General features: G+C 35.9%; 1 protein-coding gene across 4 annotated transcripts in view; it reads right to left on the bottom strand.

The window, feature by feature from the left end:
• The window catches only part of ARHGAP5 (Rho GTPase activating protein 5), a 79,786-nt gene that overhangs the window by 60,989 nt on the left and 438 nt on the right, over positions 1 to 18,359 (bottom strand). For 3 of the 4 annotated variants that reach the window (XR_003913184.1, XM_029951542.1, XM_029951540.1), the window contains exons 1-2: positions 18,079 to 18,215; positions 1,234 to 5,118 (exon numbers count right to left, since the gene is read on the bottom strand). Coding sequence is in view for 3 of the 4 variants with exons in the window: in XM_029951542.1 (XP_029807402.1) it covers positions 1,234 to 4,950 (3,717 nt within the window). In the remaining variant the exon portion in view is untranslated. Of the gene's footprint in view, positions 1 to 1,233; positions 5,119 to 18,078; positions 18,216 to 18,359 lie in introns of those variants that run through there. The other variant, XM_029951541.1, reaches the window with a different exon arrangement.

The following is an 18,359-nucleotide window of genomic DNA, read 5'->3' on the forward strand; positions in this document are numbered from 1 at the left end:
CAAAAGAGTAAACCTCAATACACACACACCCACATACACACATCAAATAGATCAAGGAAACAGGGCAAAATATAAAGAGCTGGTAAATCTCAGTGAAGAATATACAAAAGCTTTTATTTTCCTGCAACTATTCTCTAAGTTGAAATTATAATAAAAAGTTACCAAAACAATTAAGTAAATTTATAATCAAAATGAAAACTAATACACATACATACAAAAGCAATTTACAATTGAAAGGCTATAAATGCTTTATTTTTGTTAATAAGCATCAGGTAGTTTTAATAACATACGGAAGAAAAATGCTGAAATCTTTTGGCAGTGGTAAAATGTGTAGTAAGAACTAGTGATTAACAGGTGAGTATGAAAGATGCCAAAGATCTTCAGTTAGTAGCATCTGTCGTGAGTACCTAGAGTAAATATGTACAAAGACGACAGACATAACTAATGAAGAAATTATCAATATGGAGAATGAAAGTTTGCTGAAAGACTATCTTAAAACCATAAAAAACTTGAATAAAGTTTACACACACTCAAAGTCAAAGAATACTAGAAGTGAAAGTGCTAAGGTAGCACTGTTATAAAGATCTAATTAAAATTATTATAATTTTAATAGCACACATATTTAAGCTTTTAGGGCTTAATATCATCAGGTAAATTAGTATGTGCTGAAAATGGATACTGTATTGCTATTTGGTCAGAATGCTACAATTCAAACTTCAGAAACCTTTCTGCATGTCTTTAGGCAGTAAATCACCAGCCACAAAGAAACTTTCTGAAACTGTAAATTCCAAGATTATAAATAATTGCAATATTACAAATTATTAATTATATTGTAATATCTTTCAGTGAGACCGGTATATCAAATAAATTTTGCAAAACTGCTAGAAGGCAGAAAGATAAATGGGATGCTTAAAAACAAAGGAGCAAAATCACTTTATATCTGGGTTTCTATAAGGAAAATAAACATATTCACCTAGAATAATTATACTGAATAGGAATTCCAACTTCTACACTAAAGAAGGCACAAGTAAAAAATAATGCAATTTAAAAATGAAAATAATTCACCCTTAAAAAACATTTAAAAAAGAGCTAATTATTTACTAAATAACATAAGGCAGCCTAAGTTCTCAATAATGTTGAATTCACTACCTTAAAAAATATGTATTCTAAAAGGCAAAAACAAATATCTTCATAAACATTACTGTTTAGTAAAGTTTTATAAATTAAACTTACCTTTTTATCTTCTTTTACTTTGTGGGTTTTCTTCTTCATTTTTTTATCATCTAATTCCTGGTCTGAAGTGATTGCAGGATTATCAATACCACCTTTCCAAGTTTCAACAGGAGAAAGAAGTGGATCTTCTTCACTTCCACGATGTCTTCCTTTTCTTTTTGTTTTAGAAGTGGTAAAAGCCTCATCATCACTTGCATCTGAATGTGTTCTTCTATAGTATGATTTGGCTTTACTAAACAGGGTTTTAGATTTGTATTTGTATTTTGAAGGTCTCCTCTCCCCATGACTTTTTGAGGTTCTATCAGAAAATCCATTTTCTTCATCTCCTTGGGTGTTATTTACAAATGAGTTTCGAATTTTAATAATGCGAGTCTGACTATCATCTGGGACAACATATATCTCATCAGAATAGCCCTTCTGTTTGAAAATTGTGTCAATGGGTTCCGCATAGTTATCTGAAGGATCCACATCTTCAGGATGTGCCAAAGGTACCCGGGAAGTCTGTTTTCTTGGATTTTTACCAATACCAGCTTCAATTGTTTTTAAAAGGTTTGGATCCAATTTTTTCACATTTGTCTTAGGTACAACTGGTTTAGGTTTAATAGGTGGAGGCACTTTATGGTTGCGTTCATGGTCATGACAGTTTGGGGTGCTATGAATAGGATATTCATTTCCTTCTAAATCTAATCTGTATCTGGAACGGTCACTAGGTGTTGGAAGCAACTGTACATCATCCCCAATTGGACTATAAGGAGGTGGTGCTTCTGTATCATCATCTGAATCAGGGTAGTTGTTATAGGGGAAACAGTCTCTGGGAGATGGTAGAAAAACATCCTCACTTTGATGTGATTCCCTTGTATTATCAGATAAATAGGAATTTTCTATCATATTTTTTTTCTCTAGTACATCACTGAAAAACAGTGTAAAGACCTCAGTTTGTCGATGATATTGAGATAAAGAATACAGGGCTGTAAACTTAGCAGTGATCTCAGTTGCAATGTGTTCTCCTTCAGTCATTAACTCCTTGATGGCCTCATTTTCAAAAAAATCTGCTTGGCTGTCGGTAACTGCCACCAGCTGTACAGGAATGGTGTCTTGAACTTCTGATAGAAATGCTCGAAGCATTCCCATTGATGCTTTCCGTTTGGCAGAATAAACTAATATATACCCATGAACTAGTTCATCTTTCCTTACTCCAATTGAAGAATGGTATGATAATATGGTGATCTGTATTCGCCTCCTTTTTTCACCAATGATTTTATCAAGCAGTAGGGAATTATTCTGTCCAGCTTGAGCAGCACTACAAGAATGAGAATCAAGGAAGGGTGAAAGAATAAGATCCACACTAAAGGGATCACCACACATGGCACACATGACAATTCTCAAGTCAGCTTCTGATACATCCTTACTGGTGGGAACTGGGCTCACCACATCTAAATTATGCTTAACGGATTCTAATACTCCTCTTAGAGCTTGCTTTATTTGGGTTTCATTAAATTTACGAGGATATGTACCAGGAGGTACATCTACAAAAGGACACTGTAACTTGTTTGCCAACTGTTGCCCTTGGTGCCTGAGAATTGGTAGATTCTTACTCATAGAATCTCTCTGATTAGCCAGAATTAAAGTAAATGGAAGATTAGCCATGTATTTATCTTTTCTGATCTGAGAAGCTTCAGTTCTTATTTTTCCAATAAATTCCCCAATGAAATTCAGTGACTCAATGGAATTAAATACACAGAAGCACCCATGTGGTTTAAAGGCAGCAGTCCACAATTGACTTAAGAAGTAAGGCGACTTGGCATCAACTGGCCGAAGATCAAGTTCATAAATTTTTCCATCTAAGGCATACTCATCATCAGTGGATTGTGTTCTTATCTCATTTGTTAGTTCTTGGGCAAGGCCATCCTTCCCTAAAATGAAAAGGTTAACTTTATCTATATTTGTACTATCATGATACAACCGTAAGCGACCATGATCCAACTGCAAAAGACTACTGGCAAGTAACTGTTCTACTTTAATGTCTGTACAATTTTGGCCACTAAGACAGGTTTCTTTAGTGGGATGATAAACAAACCCTATGTGCTTAAGTAGAAGAGATTCTCTATCAGGTGCAAGTTTCTGTAAAGCTTTATATCTAGGTTCTTCACTTAAAACTGTATGAATTTCACTCATTTTATCTGAACTAGGTGTTGCATTAAGATCTAAATCATAAAAAAGTTCAGAGTGCTCGAAAAGCATTTCCTGAAACTCTTCTTTGGCTTTTTCAACTATTTCTCGCTGATGCCTACCATACACCTCTTTGCTATCAGCCTCAGTGATGTATTTGAAGGCTTCATCCTCCATAACAAAGCACATAACTTCTTCCCATGGCTGCCCAGGTGAAATGAACTGAATTTTTTCCAAAGTCTTTTTGAATTTTTCCTTCATTTCTACCCTTCTTTTCTCTGATATTAGATGTTGTACATGGTTCTGATAGACTTTCTCAGCTTCTAAAGTGCTCAGGAGGTCAAATGGGATTCGTCTATCATTAATTTTGTCTATGTGGTCAGTTTCATCCCAAGGTGTTTTTTCTAGCACCACAAAACATAACTGAAAATCTGCTCTCTTTTCCATTAACTTCAAAGCTTCTGACCAATTCAAATGTTCAATCTCTTCTAGGTTTGGCAAAAGAGTGTTAAAAGCTCTTGGTAAAGTATTTATATATTCTTCTCTCCTTTTTCTTATATGTTCCTGTTTAAGTTGTTCTATATGTTTTGAGAATGTATTTCTGGCCTTTCTTGTTCCCTCTAAGTTGATGTATTCTTCATAATCAGGATGATTTTTTAATTTATTACTAACAGTTTTCCAAGTTGCATGATAATCTCTCACAGTCTGCACAAGTTTTTCAAACTTATCTGTTGCTGTGACAACAAGTTGTCGCTGTGTTTTATAAGCATCCAGATAGGGAATAATTTTAGGCTTGCCACGAGTTTTATCCAACATTTGTACCAGTGCAGTGAAACATGTCTCGATGTTGACATTAAATCGTGCTGATGTTTCCACTATAAGAAGGTTCTTTTTGTTTGAAGCAAATGCCTGAACTTCTCTAAGATAATGATCCACACACTCATCACATTTAGTTGCTGCTATTATTACAGGTTTTTTTGATTTTGATAGTTGGACAAAAAGATTATTCACAAATTTAAGTTGATCATCAAACTTCCTATTGCATCCCTGACTCACATCAATACACAGTAAAAACCCATCTACATTGAGCTTCCCTTCAGGCATTTGCTTCTGTTCAAAGTCTTGTTCCAAGCCCAGTTGATCAGTGCAAATGTACATCAGTTTTTCTGCTGACTGCAGTTTAGAGGCAGCTGCACGTTTTATATATGGTTGCAAATTCGTACTCCGATGAGGCAAGAAAGTCTGGTCATCAATGAACTCTGTTTGTTCAATGACATGAATTTTGCATTCTACTCCATCTTCACCATTTTGTGTTATGTCACCCCAGTATAAAAAGTGGTCATTGTTTACTACTCGTCCTCCAAAGTCAATGGTGCTAAGCACAGAAGTATGCTCTGGGTAATATTCATCTGCTTTTGAGCGTACAAATCTATTGCACAAACAAGACTTTCCAACTCCACAGTTACCTTTGTCTTTTTCAGTCCCAGAGAGTCCAACTACACTGATCGTATAGGATGGGGGGCGAGGCTCTTTGTTTTTTGCCATCATAACTCTCTTCTCATGTCTCTACATTCATAAAGATAGCCAGATATACTTCTCATTCTGAAAATAAAATCATCTCAAAATACAGATCCAAAAGTTCAGAACTATATTTGGTTCTTTGTATATCCCTCATTTCTGTGCAGAAAGGTCTTCAAGATCCTAAGGATCATCTTCCTAGAAAGAAGAGAAAAAGGAAAAATTTAATCAGGAATTACACATTAAAATTATATACATACTATAGATGTTCATGATAAAGCACTATGGACATTAACAATGTCACAGGTATTTTAGGAAACCACCATAAAGACTGCTTATGACTTACTGTTATAAATTCCAGAGGACTTCAAAATATAAGACAAATCTAGCTATTAAAATAAATACATACAAAATTTAATATAATGTTTCACAAACTTTAAACTCCCCTCCTCAATTTTCCTGACTTCTGTGATTGGATGCTACGTTTGCTGATAACTAAAGCAACTAGTTAACAACTCCCTCACAACTTTCAAAACCTGCTTTTTATTACATTGTTCCCCAACACTTGTTCCCTAAAATGGAATTTCATATAAGTTTAGCAAGATCTTAGAAATAAAAATTTTCATAAAGTTTCAACATGCTCCTGTGAAATCAAATTTTATGTCCAAAAACAAAATGTTCACACACTTCAACAGGTAAACAGAAATGGACAGTTAATATAAATACTGAGAGTATTTAACTAGACCAAAGTTTCTCAAACTATCAAGGTGAAAAATTAATTTTTATTTCATATCTGCATGTTCAATTTTATAAAATGCAATAAACACAATTTTTTTAAAAAAATCCAAGCCCCAATTATTAGATTCAAGAGACATAAAATCACTGCCAAATTATTTCAAAATGTTCTTGATTTTTATATTCATTTCCTCTAACAGTAGTTGCAAAAAGCTCAAGGACCACATTTTAAATAACACTAAGCTAAAGAATTTTGAGATTATATATTTGAGACAATCTTTTACAATTATTTGATACACTAGCAACATTAAATAACGTGGAAGAACTGCATATAATTCAATTTAGGTTATTTATGTGGAAGCGATGAATCAGTCTTTTATGATAGTCTTATTTATAGATTCCTCATTCTTTTGAGGTTGAATTAAAAGCTGGGGTGTCTGGGTGGCTCAGTTGGTTGAGCGTCCGGCTTCGGCTCCAATCATGATCTCACAGTTCATGGGTTCAGGTCCCGCTGTGCTGACAGCTAGCTCAGAGCCTGGAGACTGCTTCGGATTCTATGTCTCCCTCTCTATCTGACCCTCATCTGCTCACCCTGTCTCTCTCTCTCTCAAAAACAAATAAAACATTAAAAAAATAAAAAATAAATGAAAGCAATATATCATTTCTACCATGGTCAAAGTTTCACAAGATAGGGAAAATACCCAGTCATGTATATCAACATACGTGAAAATTATCTTCAGTTCAGACAAAATAAAGATAAAGCACATAAAGAAAAAAAATCAAAAGGTAAGAAGAGAAACACCACTTGCCCCAAATACCTGGCTTCTACACTGACCTCAAATGCAAGAAAACATCTATCCAAATTATACTGTATATTTACTATACTAACAACTAATGATTAAGAGAAATTATAATTTAAAATTATGACTAACATTTCTGGTAAAATATTAAAAAATAAAGTTTGAGATTTATTTTTGTATTCGTGAATTTTATTCTGTTAGTCTCAACTATAAATATTAGTATCTGCCATGACATTCAAACAAAGTATTTATTAGATTCACATTCCTCATAAATCCTATGTTGAAAAAGCAACACAAGAAGTAAAAACCATGAATAAAAAGAAGTGATTTCAAATTTGTTTGCGTTTATGACAACAGCAAAACCAAAACTGCTTTGATACATGGTTTCCCCATCTACAAAATAGGGCTGTGTATCTATACAAATTTAAGAACTAAATCATTTTTTTAAAGGTTAAGTACCTAGCAAACAAAGGGTTTAAGAAGCATTAGTTTTGTTTATTAATTTAATTCTTGGAACGATTGAAGCTGTCAAAGATTTTTTCAAAATAAGATGTGGTCAGACTTATAACTTAAAAATATTTATTTGGCAGCAATATATATGATAACTAGAAGTAAGAGAAATTAGGGCAGTCCCTCCAATCCTATTAACTCTTTTTCATTATGAAAACTTTTAAAAAGTCTTAATCTGGTCAAATTCAGTATTTACACCTAGCACAAATTTAACTTTCTTTACCTCAACTGTGTAAAAGAGTATTTGTATTTACTGGTAAGAAAACACAGTGAATGAACTGAATAACAACATTATATATAGTGGTAAGAAGGCAAAAGGAAGTTCATTTGGAAAAACAACACAATGATTTCATAACTAACAAGGAAAAAATTGAAAACACGCAATAGAATCCTTTTGTCTTACTAGAAAAGCAGAAAACTGCAGACAATACACTTTAAAATGTACACCAAAAGAAAACCTACCTACTGATTACTTTGGGGAATTTTCATGTTTAGCAGTACAAACACTAGCACTACGTATGGCTCTTTATTAAACAAACATCTATTCTGAAAACTAAAAGCAATTCAAAGCATGTTAAGACTGTCCCCGGTCTTCCAGTTTAAGAAACACAAAGTTAATAACAAAGTAGCAACACACTGTCATATGAACGTAAGTATTATAAAATATACTCAACTACAGACCTAATCCCTTGTCTGAACAATAACTATTCATTCCTCATATATTCTTATCCAAACTTTAAAAGGCATGTTTCTGCTCTCCTACAGCACGTACCTCAAAAGATACTGAGATGTCTATCTTAAACTATAGAGTGTAAGCAGAAATGAAAACTCTCTTATCACAAAATGTATTTTAAAAGTTTCAAAGGGGCACCTGGGTGGCTCAGTCCACTGAGTGTCCGATTTCAGCTCAGGTCATGATCTCGCAGTTAATGAGTTCAAGCCCTACATCAGGCTCACTGCTCTCAGCAAGGAACCAATTTGGATCCTCTGTCCCCTTCTCTCTGCCCCTGCCTTGCCTGTACTCTCCCTCTCAAAAATAAAGAAACATTTTTTTTTTTAATATTTGAGAAAGAAAAGGGCCTTAAAGTTAAAAGAAGATGAGGGGCACCTGGGTGACTCAGTCGGTTGAGTCTCTGGCTTCGGCTCAGGTCATGATCTCCCGGTTCACGGGTTCGAGTCCTGTGCCGGGCTCTGTGCTGACAGCTCAGAGCCTGGAGCCTGCTTCGGATTCTGTGTCTCCCTCTCTCTCTGACCCTCCCCTGCTAGTGCTGTCTCTGCCTCTTAAAAATTAAAAAAAAAAAAAAAAAATTAAAAAAAATAAAAAAATAAAGGAAGATGAGTGAAGGCATGAAGTTACCACCTTTTCACAGGTCAGTGAAAAATGGAACACTTCTTATCTAACGAGAAATAAAATTATATTGAGGATAAATTTTATAATGAGGCTTCTACCCATCCTAATAAATTTGATAGTGGCAGGCTCTGAATCATGAATATTAAAGTTAAAAATAAGGTAGCTCTATATGACATTTATGGTTTTCATACCAAATTCACAGTAAAATACCAATTAGACACTGAGGAATGTCCATGTTCTTCTTTAAAGAAGGCTACCTGCTGGTATTTTGAAGTCAGCTCCAGAGCTTATGCCATGGGTCACCATAAAGTGATTTTCAAACGGTGATGGAAAACTCTTTCACCTACAGGTGGGAAAGAAGAATACTGGGCAAATAGTTGCTTCCTCCCGCCAAATCTCTCATCAAAGCAGTGCATTATCTGACTTAGAAGTTTATTTAACCCAAAAGATTTGTTTTTAATTTTTTTTTCAAAAGCCCTAATTTAATAAAAATGTTTCCAAGGGTCCCTGTTTGGCTGAGTAGGTTAAGCTTCGGACTTCAGCTCAGGTCATGATCTCGTGGTTCATGCTGACAGCTCAGAGCCTGGAGCCTGCTTTGGATTCTTTGTCTCCCTCTCTCTCTGCCCTTCCCCATTTCACACTGTCAGTCTGTCTGTCTGTCTCTCTCTCAAAAAAATGAATGGTAAAAAATAAAATATATGTGCTGCCAAAGTGAGCACAAAAATAAAATATAGTAATAAAAATGTTTTTCAGACTTTAAAAAGATTTGAGAAACCATCGACTAGGGGAAAAAACCTATCACCTGCCATCCAAAACATTTTGCTATTTGTTTAGGTCAGTATGGTACTACCACCTCATGAGATATTTTCATGAGGTTAACTTAATACGTTATAAGGGCATTTAACTTCAGAGACCTGGATAGCTTACACATACCTGAATTATCTACTGGCCCTCAATATCCAGGTCAAAATTCCTGTCCATTAAATAACCAAGGTAGTTTTTCTTCTGTGCTTATAAAAAAAAAATCATTTTTTTTGTACACTCCCTGTCATAAACTAATGGCTAATATCTATGCAGTTTATTCAATTTAATTTGAAAATTCCTTTCAGATGTTTAATGGTAATATTGGATAATGTTGATTCCTACATCTTTCTGATATTTGATGTGACTTTTTTTTCATATAACTTGTTCTCATTTTCTCATATTTTTACCCATAAAGGAACCAAGACAAAAGTAGCAATGGCCTACTATTCAAAGCTATCCAGTTAAAATGAGTCTCTGGATGACCCATCTTTACTTTAAGCAGTAGTACTGCTTTTTAACTTTGCAATGCAGTTTCTTTCTCATCCTGCCTTTAAGTTTATCTTATAACCATTTCAAGGAAATGTTTAGGTCAAGTATCCTCACAGAAATTAACAACAATGTATAACTTGAGTGGAGCTACAGCTGACTAGAGAGTTGAAGGGATAGAGCAACTATGTGTCCAGTATTTTTTTTGAGTGGTCCCTACAAATGCCTCAGAAAAGAAGCTATCTATACAACTAAGTTTTCTAAGATATTTTATTAAGTCATTCAAATGCAATATGCTCTTCTTAATGGAGTTTTAATAATTTGAAGTAGCTTTCTGTTAAAAAAAAACTTTTTAAATTCTACAAGGAATCCAGGAAACTGGAAAAAAAAATCTTAGTAATTCTGGATTTAAGCTAAAATTTTGCTTTGTATCTTCTCACAAAACTACTGCATTCATAAATAAAAGGTATAATATTTTAATTATTCTACACTTTTAAGTTATTAAGTTATTCTGCCATGTCAGGAAATTCCTGGTGGTCCTACCTTCATAATATATCCAGAGTTTATCACTTTTCATTACACTTATTGCTCTAATCTGACCCATCCACCGCCATATCTGGACCTAGATTATTCCAAAGGCTTCCCAACTGATTTCCCTGCTTCCACTCCTGCTCCCCTTCCCCTGTTACTATCAGAGCAGCCAGAGTTTCTTTTAAAGCATATATCAGAGCTTCCTATTCTTAGGTCCCAAACCCTCCAGTGGCTCCTAAAAGTCAAACCCTTTCTATGGCTTACTATAAGGTCTGCCTTCTCCAACCCTCTCTTACTCTCTAATCTACTCTCATGTATTCTCCCACTCTCATTCTGCTCCAGACACACAGAGGAACACACACTGTTTTTCAACATGCTAAGCATGCCTCTGCCTTTACACCTTCTTTTCCCAATAACCTCCAAAGTTCCCCTGGCCTCTTACCTCCTAGTTTACTATGCAACTTACTTCTTTATTACCTGTCATCAGGACTCTATCCCTCTGCCCACCCCTACTCCAGATTTAACAAAGGTCCACAAAGGCACAAATCTTTATTTCATCAATATATTCCAAAAGACTCCAACAGTGCCTCCTACACAGTACTCAATAAATGCACAAATCCTAATAAATACTAAAATAAAATGTTCTTAATTCTTTGGCCAAAAAAAAGAGGAAAGCACATTGTTTACTAAATAAGCACTGTAATATATTAATCCAAAGCTATTATTGATAATGGGGGAAATGCACATATTATTTCGAGGTTTCAAAAACAGTCAAAAATTAAATCAAAGACTATGATCTATAATATATTTGCCCTAATAACCATCTAGTTTTTATTTTTGAAACTTTTAGAATCACAAATATTATAAAAAATTACATTTTCAAGACCTAATTCAACAGAAGAATCTGTGTAATTACTTGCTCCATCTTCTTTAAGTCAAACAAAATATCTCTTATATAAACAAATATTTGAGAAAAGACAAATCCAAGCCTGAAGACTTTCATGTATTTCACAATCTTAGGTGATGTAAAATAGCTTAAGAATTAAAGTAGCGTCTGATTTACTAAAGATGAATATGCCACAATCTTAATATAGTTTCACTTTTCTTAATTCTTAGTTACAAATTTATTAATGCTGTGAAAAATTAGAAAAAGAAATGAAAAAGCCATTTTAACATATATGATAGCTAAGTAATTAAATAATGTTAATACTTGTAGAAGAGTCAATTATTTACCACAATATTTTCTTTGACCAAATATTCTACCCACATAAGCACATAACCTTAAGGTTGAAAGGAAGACTAAAGACATCATTCCAATAAATTGGTCTTCACACAAAATTATAATCAAGTGAATGAAAAAAGTGTCTATTAAAAATTTCAACAATTTATGCAGTGACTAAATAACCTGAAAGCATATCCTGATTAGGATTTAGGATTAAACTACATTAGGATGGAGAGTTTGTTGTTTTTGCCACATTCCCAACACCCTAAACAGTGCCTGACATAAACTGGCTGCTCAAATATTTGATGAGTAAGTGGGCCAATCTCCAAACTCAAGATCCTAAACCACTGAAGTTGTATCTGTAGTCAAAATTAACAAAAACCGCACTATGCTATGGGCCCAAAATCTATTAGTACAGCAGAATATTCTAACATAAAAAGTCCAGTTTTTTCCAAGACCAACAGTCTGCTTGTTAACACAAATTAGGTAAAGGCTTAACGGAAGTATTTCCAAGAGGGTCCAAATAGGCAGTACTCTGGAGCTCCCTCCCTAAGCCCTACTCAGCAAAGATAATACTTTTATTCATTTTTAATCTTTTGACATTTCAAATATTTATTGTTTGAAAAAAGTTTCACTGCATAAAATATTTGAAAACCAATGACCTAAACTATTTCCAAACAGATTAACCGCCTCTCCTATTATTTAATCTATACTTTCCTCTAACATGTTACATCTGACACTTTGGTATGAAAGTTATTCTAAACTCTTTCTAGATCATGGCCTTACCCTGTGGTGAAAACAGAAGAACCAAAGGTCGCCTGATTTGTATCAACCTATGTAAACAACCCATTAAGTATTTATGGTGCGTACCACTATCTGCTCAGCTTTATGTCAGAAGTTTTGAGGGTACAAAGGTATATGCAAAAAAGTCCACTAAGCTAGCATTATGAAAATGTTCAACTCCCTTCTGGAGTCTGAGTCTTCTCACTTTGGAGAAAACAGAGCAGTAAAGGGAAGGGCATGATATGACATTCAAGATTACAATGCTATACCAGAGGGAAATCATTATTTTCATTATACAAGCTACGTATGGTAAGGCTTAACAATTTTCTTAATGACGAGAACATTAAGAGATTGAGTAAGAATCTCAGGAGGACGTATAGACTAAAAAGATACATATTTAAAAAAAAAAGGCTTCCCCACTATTTGTAAACAAACTTTATAGTACCATAACTGAGAAGACAAAGGCAATGTTGTATACCATATAATTGGTAAGTGCAATAGGAATTCGAAAAAATGAAAGAACAGTACAAGTTGGAATAGATCAGGGTTTAGAAAACTTTTTCTGTAAAAGGCCAAACAGGCTTGGCATCCATTATGGTGTCTATTAGAACAATTCAACCCTATGGTCATAGCAGAAAAACCGCCACAGACAATACTTCAGTGAATGACCATGGTTATGTTTATGAGCACTAAAATTTGAACTTCATATAACTTTAACATATCACACAATATTATTCTTTCAACTGTTTTCTCAACCATTCAAAATGTTAAAAGCCATTATACACAAACAGGATAGAAGACCAGATCTGGTCCAAAGGCCATAACTCGGAACCCCCTGGAATGGATTAAGCTTCAGTGAAGGGAAAGGACTAGAGGCAATTCTGAAAAATAGGTTGGATTTGGATTTTAAAAAGTAACTCTAGGTATGTGATTAGGGTGGAGTGGTTGAGCATAGTTGTCATGCTGAAAAGTAGACTTAAGATTTCTTATTTCACTTATTTCTGAAGATAAAAGGTACAACAATAAGAAAGTCTTTAAGGGTAAGCAGGAGTTAAACCTTGTAATAAGCAGTAAGAAGCCATTATAAATGAGAAGTAGAATACAAAATTAGATTTGCTGAGGCACAAAGCCCAAGAGATGGACAAATACTGGAGACCTGAAAGCACCTGAACTATCACAGAAATGAAGAGCAATCCAAGAAAAAGAATTTGGTGACTGGCTGCTAATGGTAATAAAGACAAATGAGTCAATGTTTCTAATGAAAATCTACTCAGTTTCAGCAACAGATGGTGGTATCACTTGTGTTTCAGGTGACAATATTTCTGAAGAAAAATGAAAATACAGAAATGAAATGAGGCAACATTAAGATTAGTAACAAATTTCAAGGTCATAACCTTAAGAAAATTATTTAGGAGACTATTAATTTACTACTCTTATAAGAAACACCTAAGTAACTACTTAGTCAACAAAGAGTAGCAAATCTGGATCTTTCAATATCTAAGATCACAGGAATGTTAATTTTTCACTAGTTCTATAAACAGTCAACCAAAATAAGAATAAGTAAATAAAAAGTTATTAATTTGTTTTGAAAGGTTAAATATAGAAAGAAACAAAATTTTGGATCAGGAAGAACACATGATAAATAGGAAGAGAATTAACTCACTGTATCAGAACCAATGCATAAGTTCTTCCAAGGCTGCTGGTAATGTCAAATATAGCAAAGACGATAAATAATAACACAAAAATTGTTTATTTCCCCATCATTCCTTCTTAACCTTGTACTAATACTTTTCCCAAAATCTTTCAATTTTGCTCAAAAGGTACAAAATAATGCTCTTACATTTTTACCTTATATTTTCCTCTCACCTGCCAATCTATCCTCACTTTCCTGGCTTTTGGCCTACAATGTCATTAACTTATCTATTTTTTTTTCTTACTTATTTCAATCCACTGCAACTTCCATATCTTATCTCCTTTATCTAAGTTCCTTTACACTGATTTTTAAATCAGTATGTCCTGCCTTCTATATGGCTCCTTCTACTCTTACATTGAGCTGGCATCTAACCATTGCTAAATAGTCAAGCTCTTTTCCCACCAAAGCTATAAGCTCTTCTAAGGGAGTAATATTTTATATTTCCTTGTATCACTTACAGTGCCCTAGCTGCTTAACAAAATATTATTCAGGAATAAAATATACTAAATCTAATATGAAGCTAGAAAAATGAAAATTAACTTTTACCATTAACTCTTCAGGATGAAACCTTGAGACACATACAGGTCATATTTTTACCCTAACATTATTCATACATATACAAAGTTATTCATAACTCTTCTTCCCAAATAATAGTTCTAAGGAGTCAAACACTAAGACATGACCAAACATTAACAATCTATTTTTACTGCAAATCTAAGGTATTCTTCTGGACAGGCAACCTCCAAAATACAGTGAAAAAAGATCAACCTTGCTTACCATTTCAAATGTCTATTTACAGTTTATACATACAAATTCAAATGATTAATTCTTCTGTAAATGATTCCCAAAGAGTTCCTGACAAAAAGTTGTTCTCTTTTCTGCAACTCTTAGTACTTATATGTATTTACTCCTTTATAGTTACTACCTCATCAACTAAAGCTCAAGCTATACAATCTCTAATTTATCTTGGCATCCTCAAGGCCAGGCACATAGGAAATGCTAAATAAAGGTAATATGAATTAATGAATAACAAATCAGATACTTTCTTTTACACACAGATTTCTTTTTTCAAGGGAATTTTTATATTTAAGTACATTTAACAAACAAAAATAGAAGTGACTGTAGTTTGGGAGGGTGGGTTGTCAGAGGAAGTCTCAAGCCCTTCAGGAAAAATCCGTAAGGGGTTCAAGTAACAGAGTTTTAAAACCAACTGAGTTAAAATCCATACTTAATATTTTAAGCACTGAACTTTTTCCTTAATTTCTCATATGGTTTTTCCTGGTTTGATAAAATGATTAGGTACAACCTGCATTTAAACAAATAGGAGCTTGCTTACTCAAGTCACCAAATAATGAATGACTTTATCAAGGTTTTTCACCATTCTTTTTAGAAATTTCCCTACTGTGCTTTAAAAGTTCACAAATATTCTTTAGAAACATGGATACTGCTAAAGCAGAACAGCTGAGTCAATTATATGCTATATATGTTATATTATTTAAAATAATTTCTATAGAAATTTGTTGTAACAAATAAAACTTACTCTGTAGCCACCAAAAAAATCTGTATTATGCCATTTCATACATAAGTGAGGAACACCAAAGGCAACACTTATTTAAGTCCTGCTAAAGTTGAAAAAGCTTGGTAGTCTTCATGAGACATAACTTTTCCTTCAGTATTAAAAAAAAAAATGAGTTAAAAACTATTATTCTAAGCTCTACCACAGCTTCCAAAAAAGGAATGCAAACACAGTATTTTAATCCTTAAAGAAATATTAATTTTCAAGTAATTTATTTTCTCCAAAAGTGTACTAAATCTGCTTTACAACAGAAAAAAAAAAGTGTGAGGGTAGGTGGAGGTTAAAATATTTTAGAGATGTGACAAAATTAAGATATTAATTTTGGAACGCATTTTTCAGATTGCTAAAGTGGGGCACCTGGGTGGCTCAGTTGAATGTCCACTGACTCTTGACTTCCACTCAGGTCAAGACTCAGGGTCATGGGATGAAGCCCCAGGTCTGGCTGTGTGGAGCCTGCTTATGATACTCTCTTCTACCCCTCTCCTGCACTTGCTGGCTCTCTTAAAAAAAAAAAAAAAAAAAGCAATAAAGTATAATTTAAATGGAGTGGGGTACTAAAAAAAGACAAACATCAGAATTCTGTAACAATTCTTTCTTACAGCAAAGTATAATCGATCCATTCCCCAATGCTCTTACAATTAACATATACAAAAAATGGTCAAATAATATATGCTGAGGTGGATTAAAAAAAAAATGTAGCCTACACGTGACAACCAAATTGAGTCATCTAGTCATCTGTGTCCTTCTGACTAAAGACTGCTTTAAGTCAATCAGATCATAAGTGTTATTTCTTGAAAGTTAAATATATAGGTATACCCAGATTTTCAATCATGTATGGTTAGTCAATAAAGTGCTCCAAGGCCTATGCAAGTTTTTTGGTGATCCACACTTAACCACTCTCTTCCTCTGCTCTACTACAGATATGGGAAATGTGGGTCAATTTGAGAGAGCCAAAAATGAGAAAGCAATTTAAAATGGAAACAAAATCTTAATTTGGAAAGTGTCTAGTAGCAGGTTACCTACATGGTAGGTATATCTAAAAATACTCATTAAGAATACAGTTTTAAAAAAATAAAGGCTCTCCAAAGAAATGCTACAAGATGTAGATAAATAGATGAAGCATTGATACTATTGATAAATGTAACCATGGATATACATTCGTAAAGCCTATCAAGGGGCTAAGTATGCCTGCAATAAAACCTACAATGTTAAGATTTAAAAAAAAAAATACAGTTTTATCATAGTGAAGTGTAACTGACAGTAAAACATCTCCAAACACATTTTACTAATCTTAACCATATATTTTTCCAAAGAGTTGCAACTGGATTAAACTTTTTGTTAAAAGATCAAATGAAGATTTTGAGAAATACTTCCAGAAGTGAAGGCAAATGAGTTCAATGCAAATAACTCCTCCGCCCGCCCGCCCCCCCATATACTTTCAAATTGAGTATTGTTTTGGATATTTTAGATGAAGCTTGCAAACCCCCCCCCCACACACACCTGTAGAAGGCAGCATAAGCAAATACCAGTAAATACAACAACGTATTCCACCGTTTTACAACGGTGAATATTTTTAAAAATGACACCGTTTACTATCTATCACAAAGAAAAAGGCAAATTATATTTATGAATTTAAACTTAAAAACGGGCGTACGCACACTCCGTATGCCTATTTTGGTCGAGACTTAGAACACTTAAAATTCCCATTTATTAAGCATGAACCCAAACTGGATTTTTCTCGTATGGCAAAAGTATAAGCGTCTCTCTACAACTTTGTCGGAATTTTACCAAACGTCCCAATAGTTTGCCTGTACTTCCGAGCACCTTTCGGCGTCAGCTACACCCACAGCCTCCACCTCACTTGCATTTCTAATAACGCTGAAGAGGGAGGGGGTGAGGGAGTGAGTATTTCTGTGTGGATAAGTGCGCGCGCGCTCCCGCGCGGTTCCCCACCCCCACCCCGATACTTTTCTTTAGTGGAAACCGAGGGAGAATCTAAAGGTTATTCTAGCAAAAACTCAGTATCGAAGCCACAAGCCGACCGCGGTCGACCGAGAATACCCGTGTTTTGGTTGCGCAGTGCAACTTCTCACACCCTACCCCGAGCTTTCGCAGCAGATGGTAAATTGGTGAAAAGAACCCAAGGGGGAGTGGGGGGAAATCGGGGGAAAAGTGAAAGGGCCGATCCCCCAGAAAAGCGCTTAAGTTTGCAACCGAAGACTGTTTCCGCGAACATGCGCCCACCCCCACTCCCCCTTCCAGGTGGAACTCGTTAACAGCAGCAACCCAGCCAACACACACCGCCACCTTCCCTCCCCACGTACCACCGGAGAGCAGGGCAAGTGAGGGCGGCGGGCGAGAGCGGACGCCTGGCCACCACCAGGCCTCCGGGGACCCCGGCCGCGTCACCTGTGGAGAAAGCGCCCCCTCCCCCGGCCTCTCTGCCCTTCACGCCGACCGTATCCCCCTCCCGCGGCAGCCGCTCCCAGCCCGGCCTGCGAGGACGGAGCGCGGCGCCAGGCTCCCCTCCGCGGCCGCGGGGCCCCAGCGCCTTGAACTGGTTACAACCGGCGGCGGCGACCGAGCGGGGCAGCCGGTGGCGGGAGGGTCCGGCCGGGGAGGGGGTGAGCGGGCAGGCCCGGAGGAGCTGCGATTGCAAGGTCCTACCTAACACCGCGGGTCTCCTCCGTCTCCTCCTCAACGGCAGCGGCCCCGGCGGTGGCGGCGGCAGCGACATTCCTGGGGAGCGCTCCCGCCGCCGCCGCCTCCTCCTCCACTCGGCTCGCCTCTCTTCCCCGGCGCGCTCACCCAGCGCCGCGTCCCCTCAGCCACCTCCCCCCGCCCTCCCCAACACACACGCCCCGAAACCTTAAGCCCTACAGCTCCCGCTGCCGGGTAACCCACCGTCCCTCCCTCCCTCCCGCCACCAGCGGCGGCCCCGTCCCTCC

The sequence above is a fragment of the Suricata suricatta genome, chromosome 9, assembly GCF_006229205.1.
Source record: "Suricata suricatta isolate VVHF042 chromosome 9, meerkat_22Aug2017_6uvM2_HiC, whole genome shotgun sequence".
Classification (NCBI taxonomy): Eukaryota; Metazoa; Chordata; class Mammalia; order Carnivora; family Herpestidae; genus Suricata; species Suricata suricatta.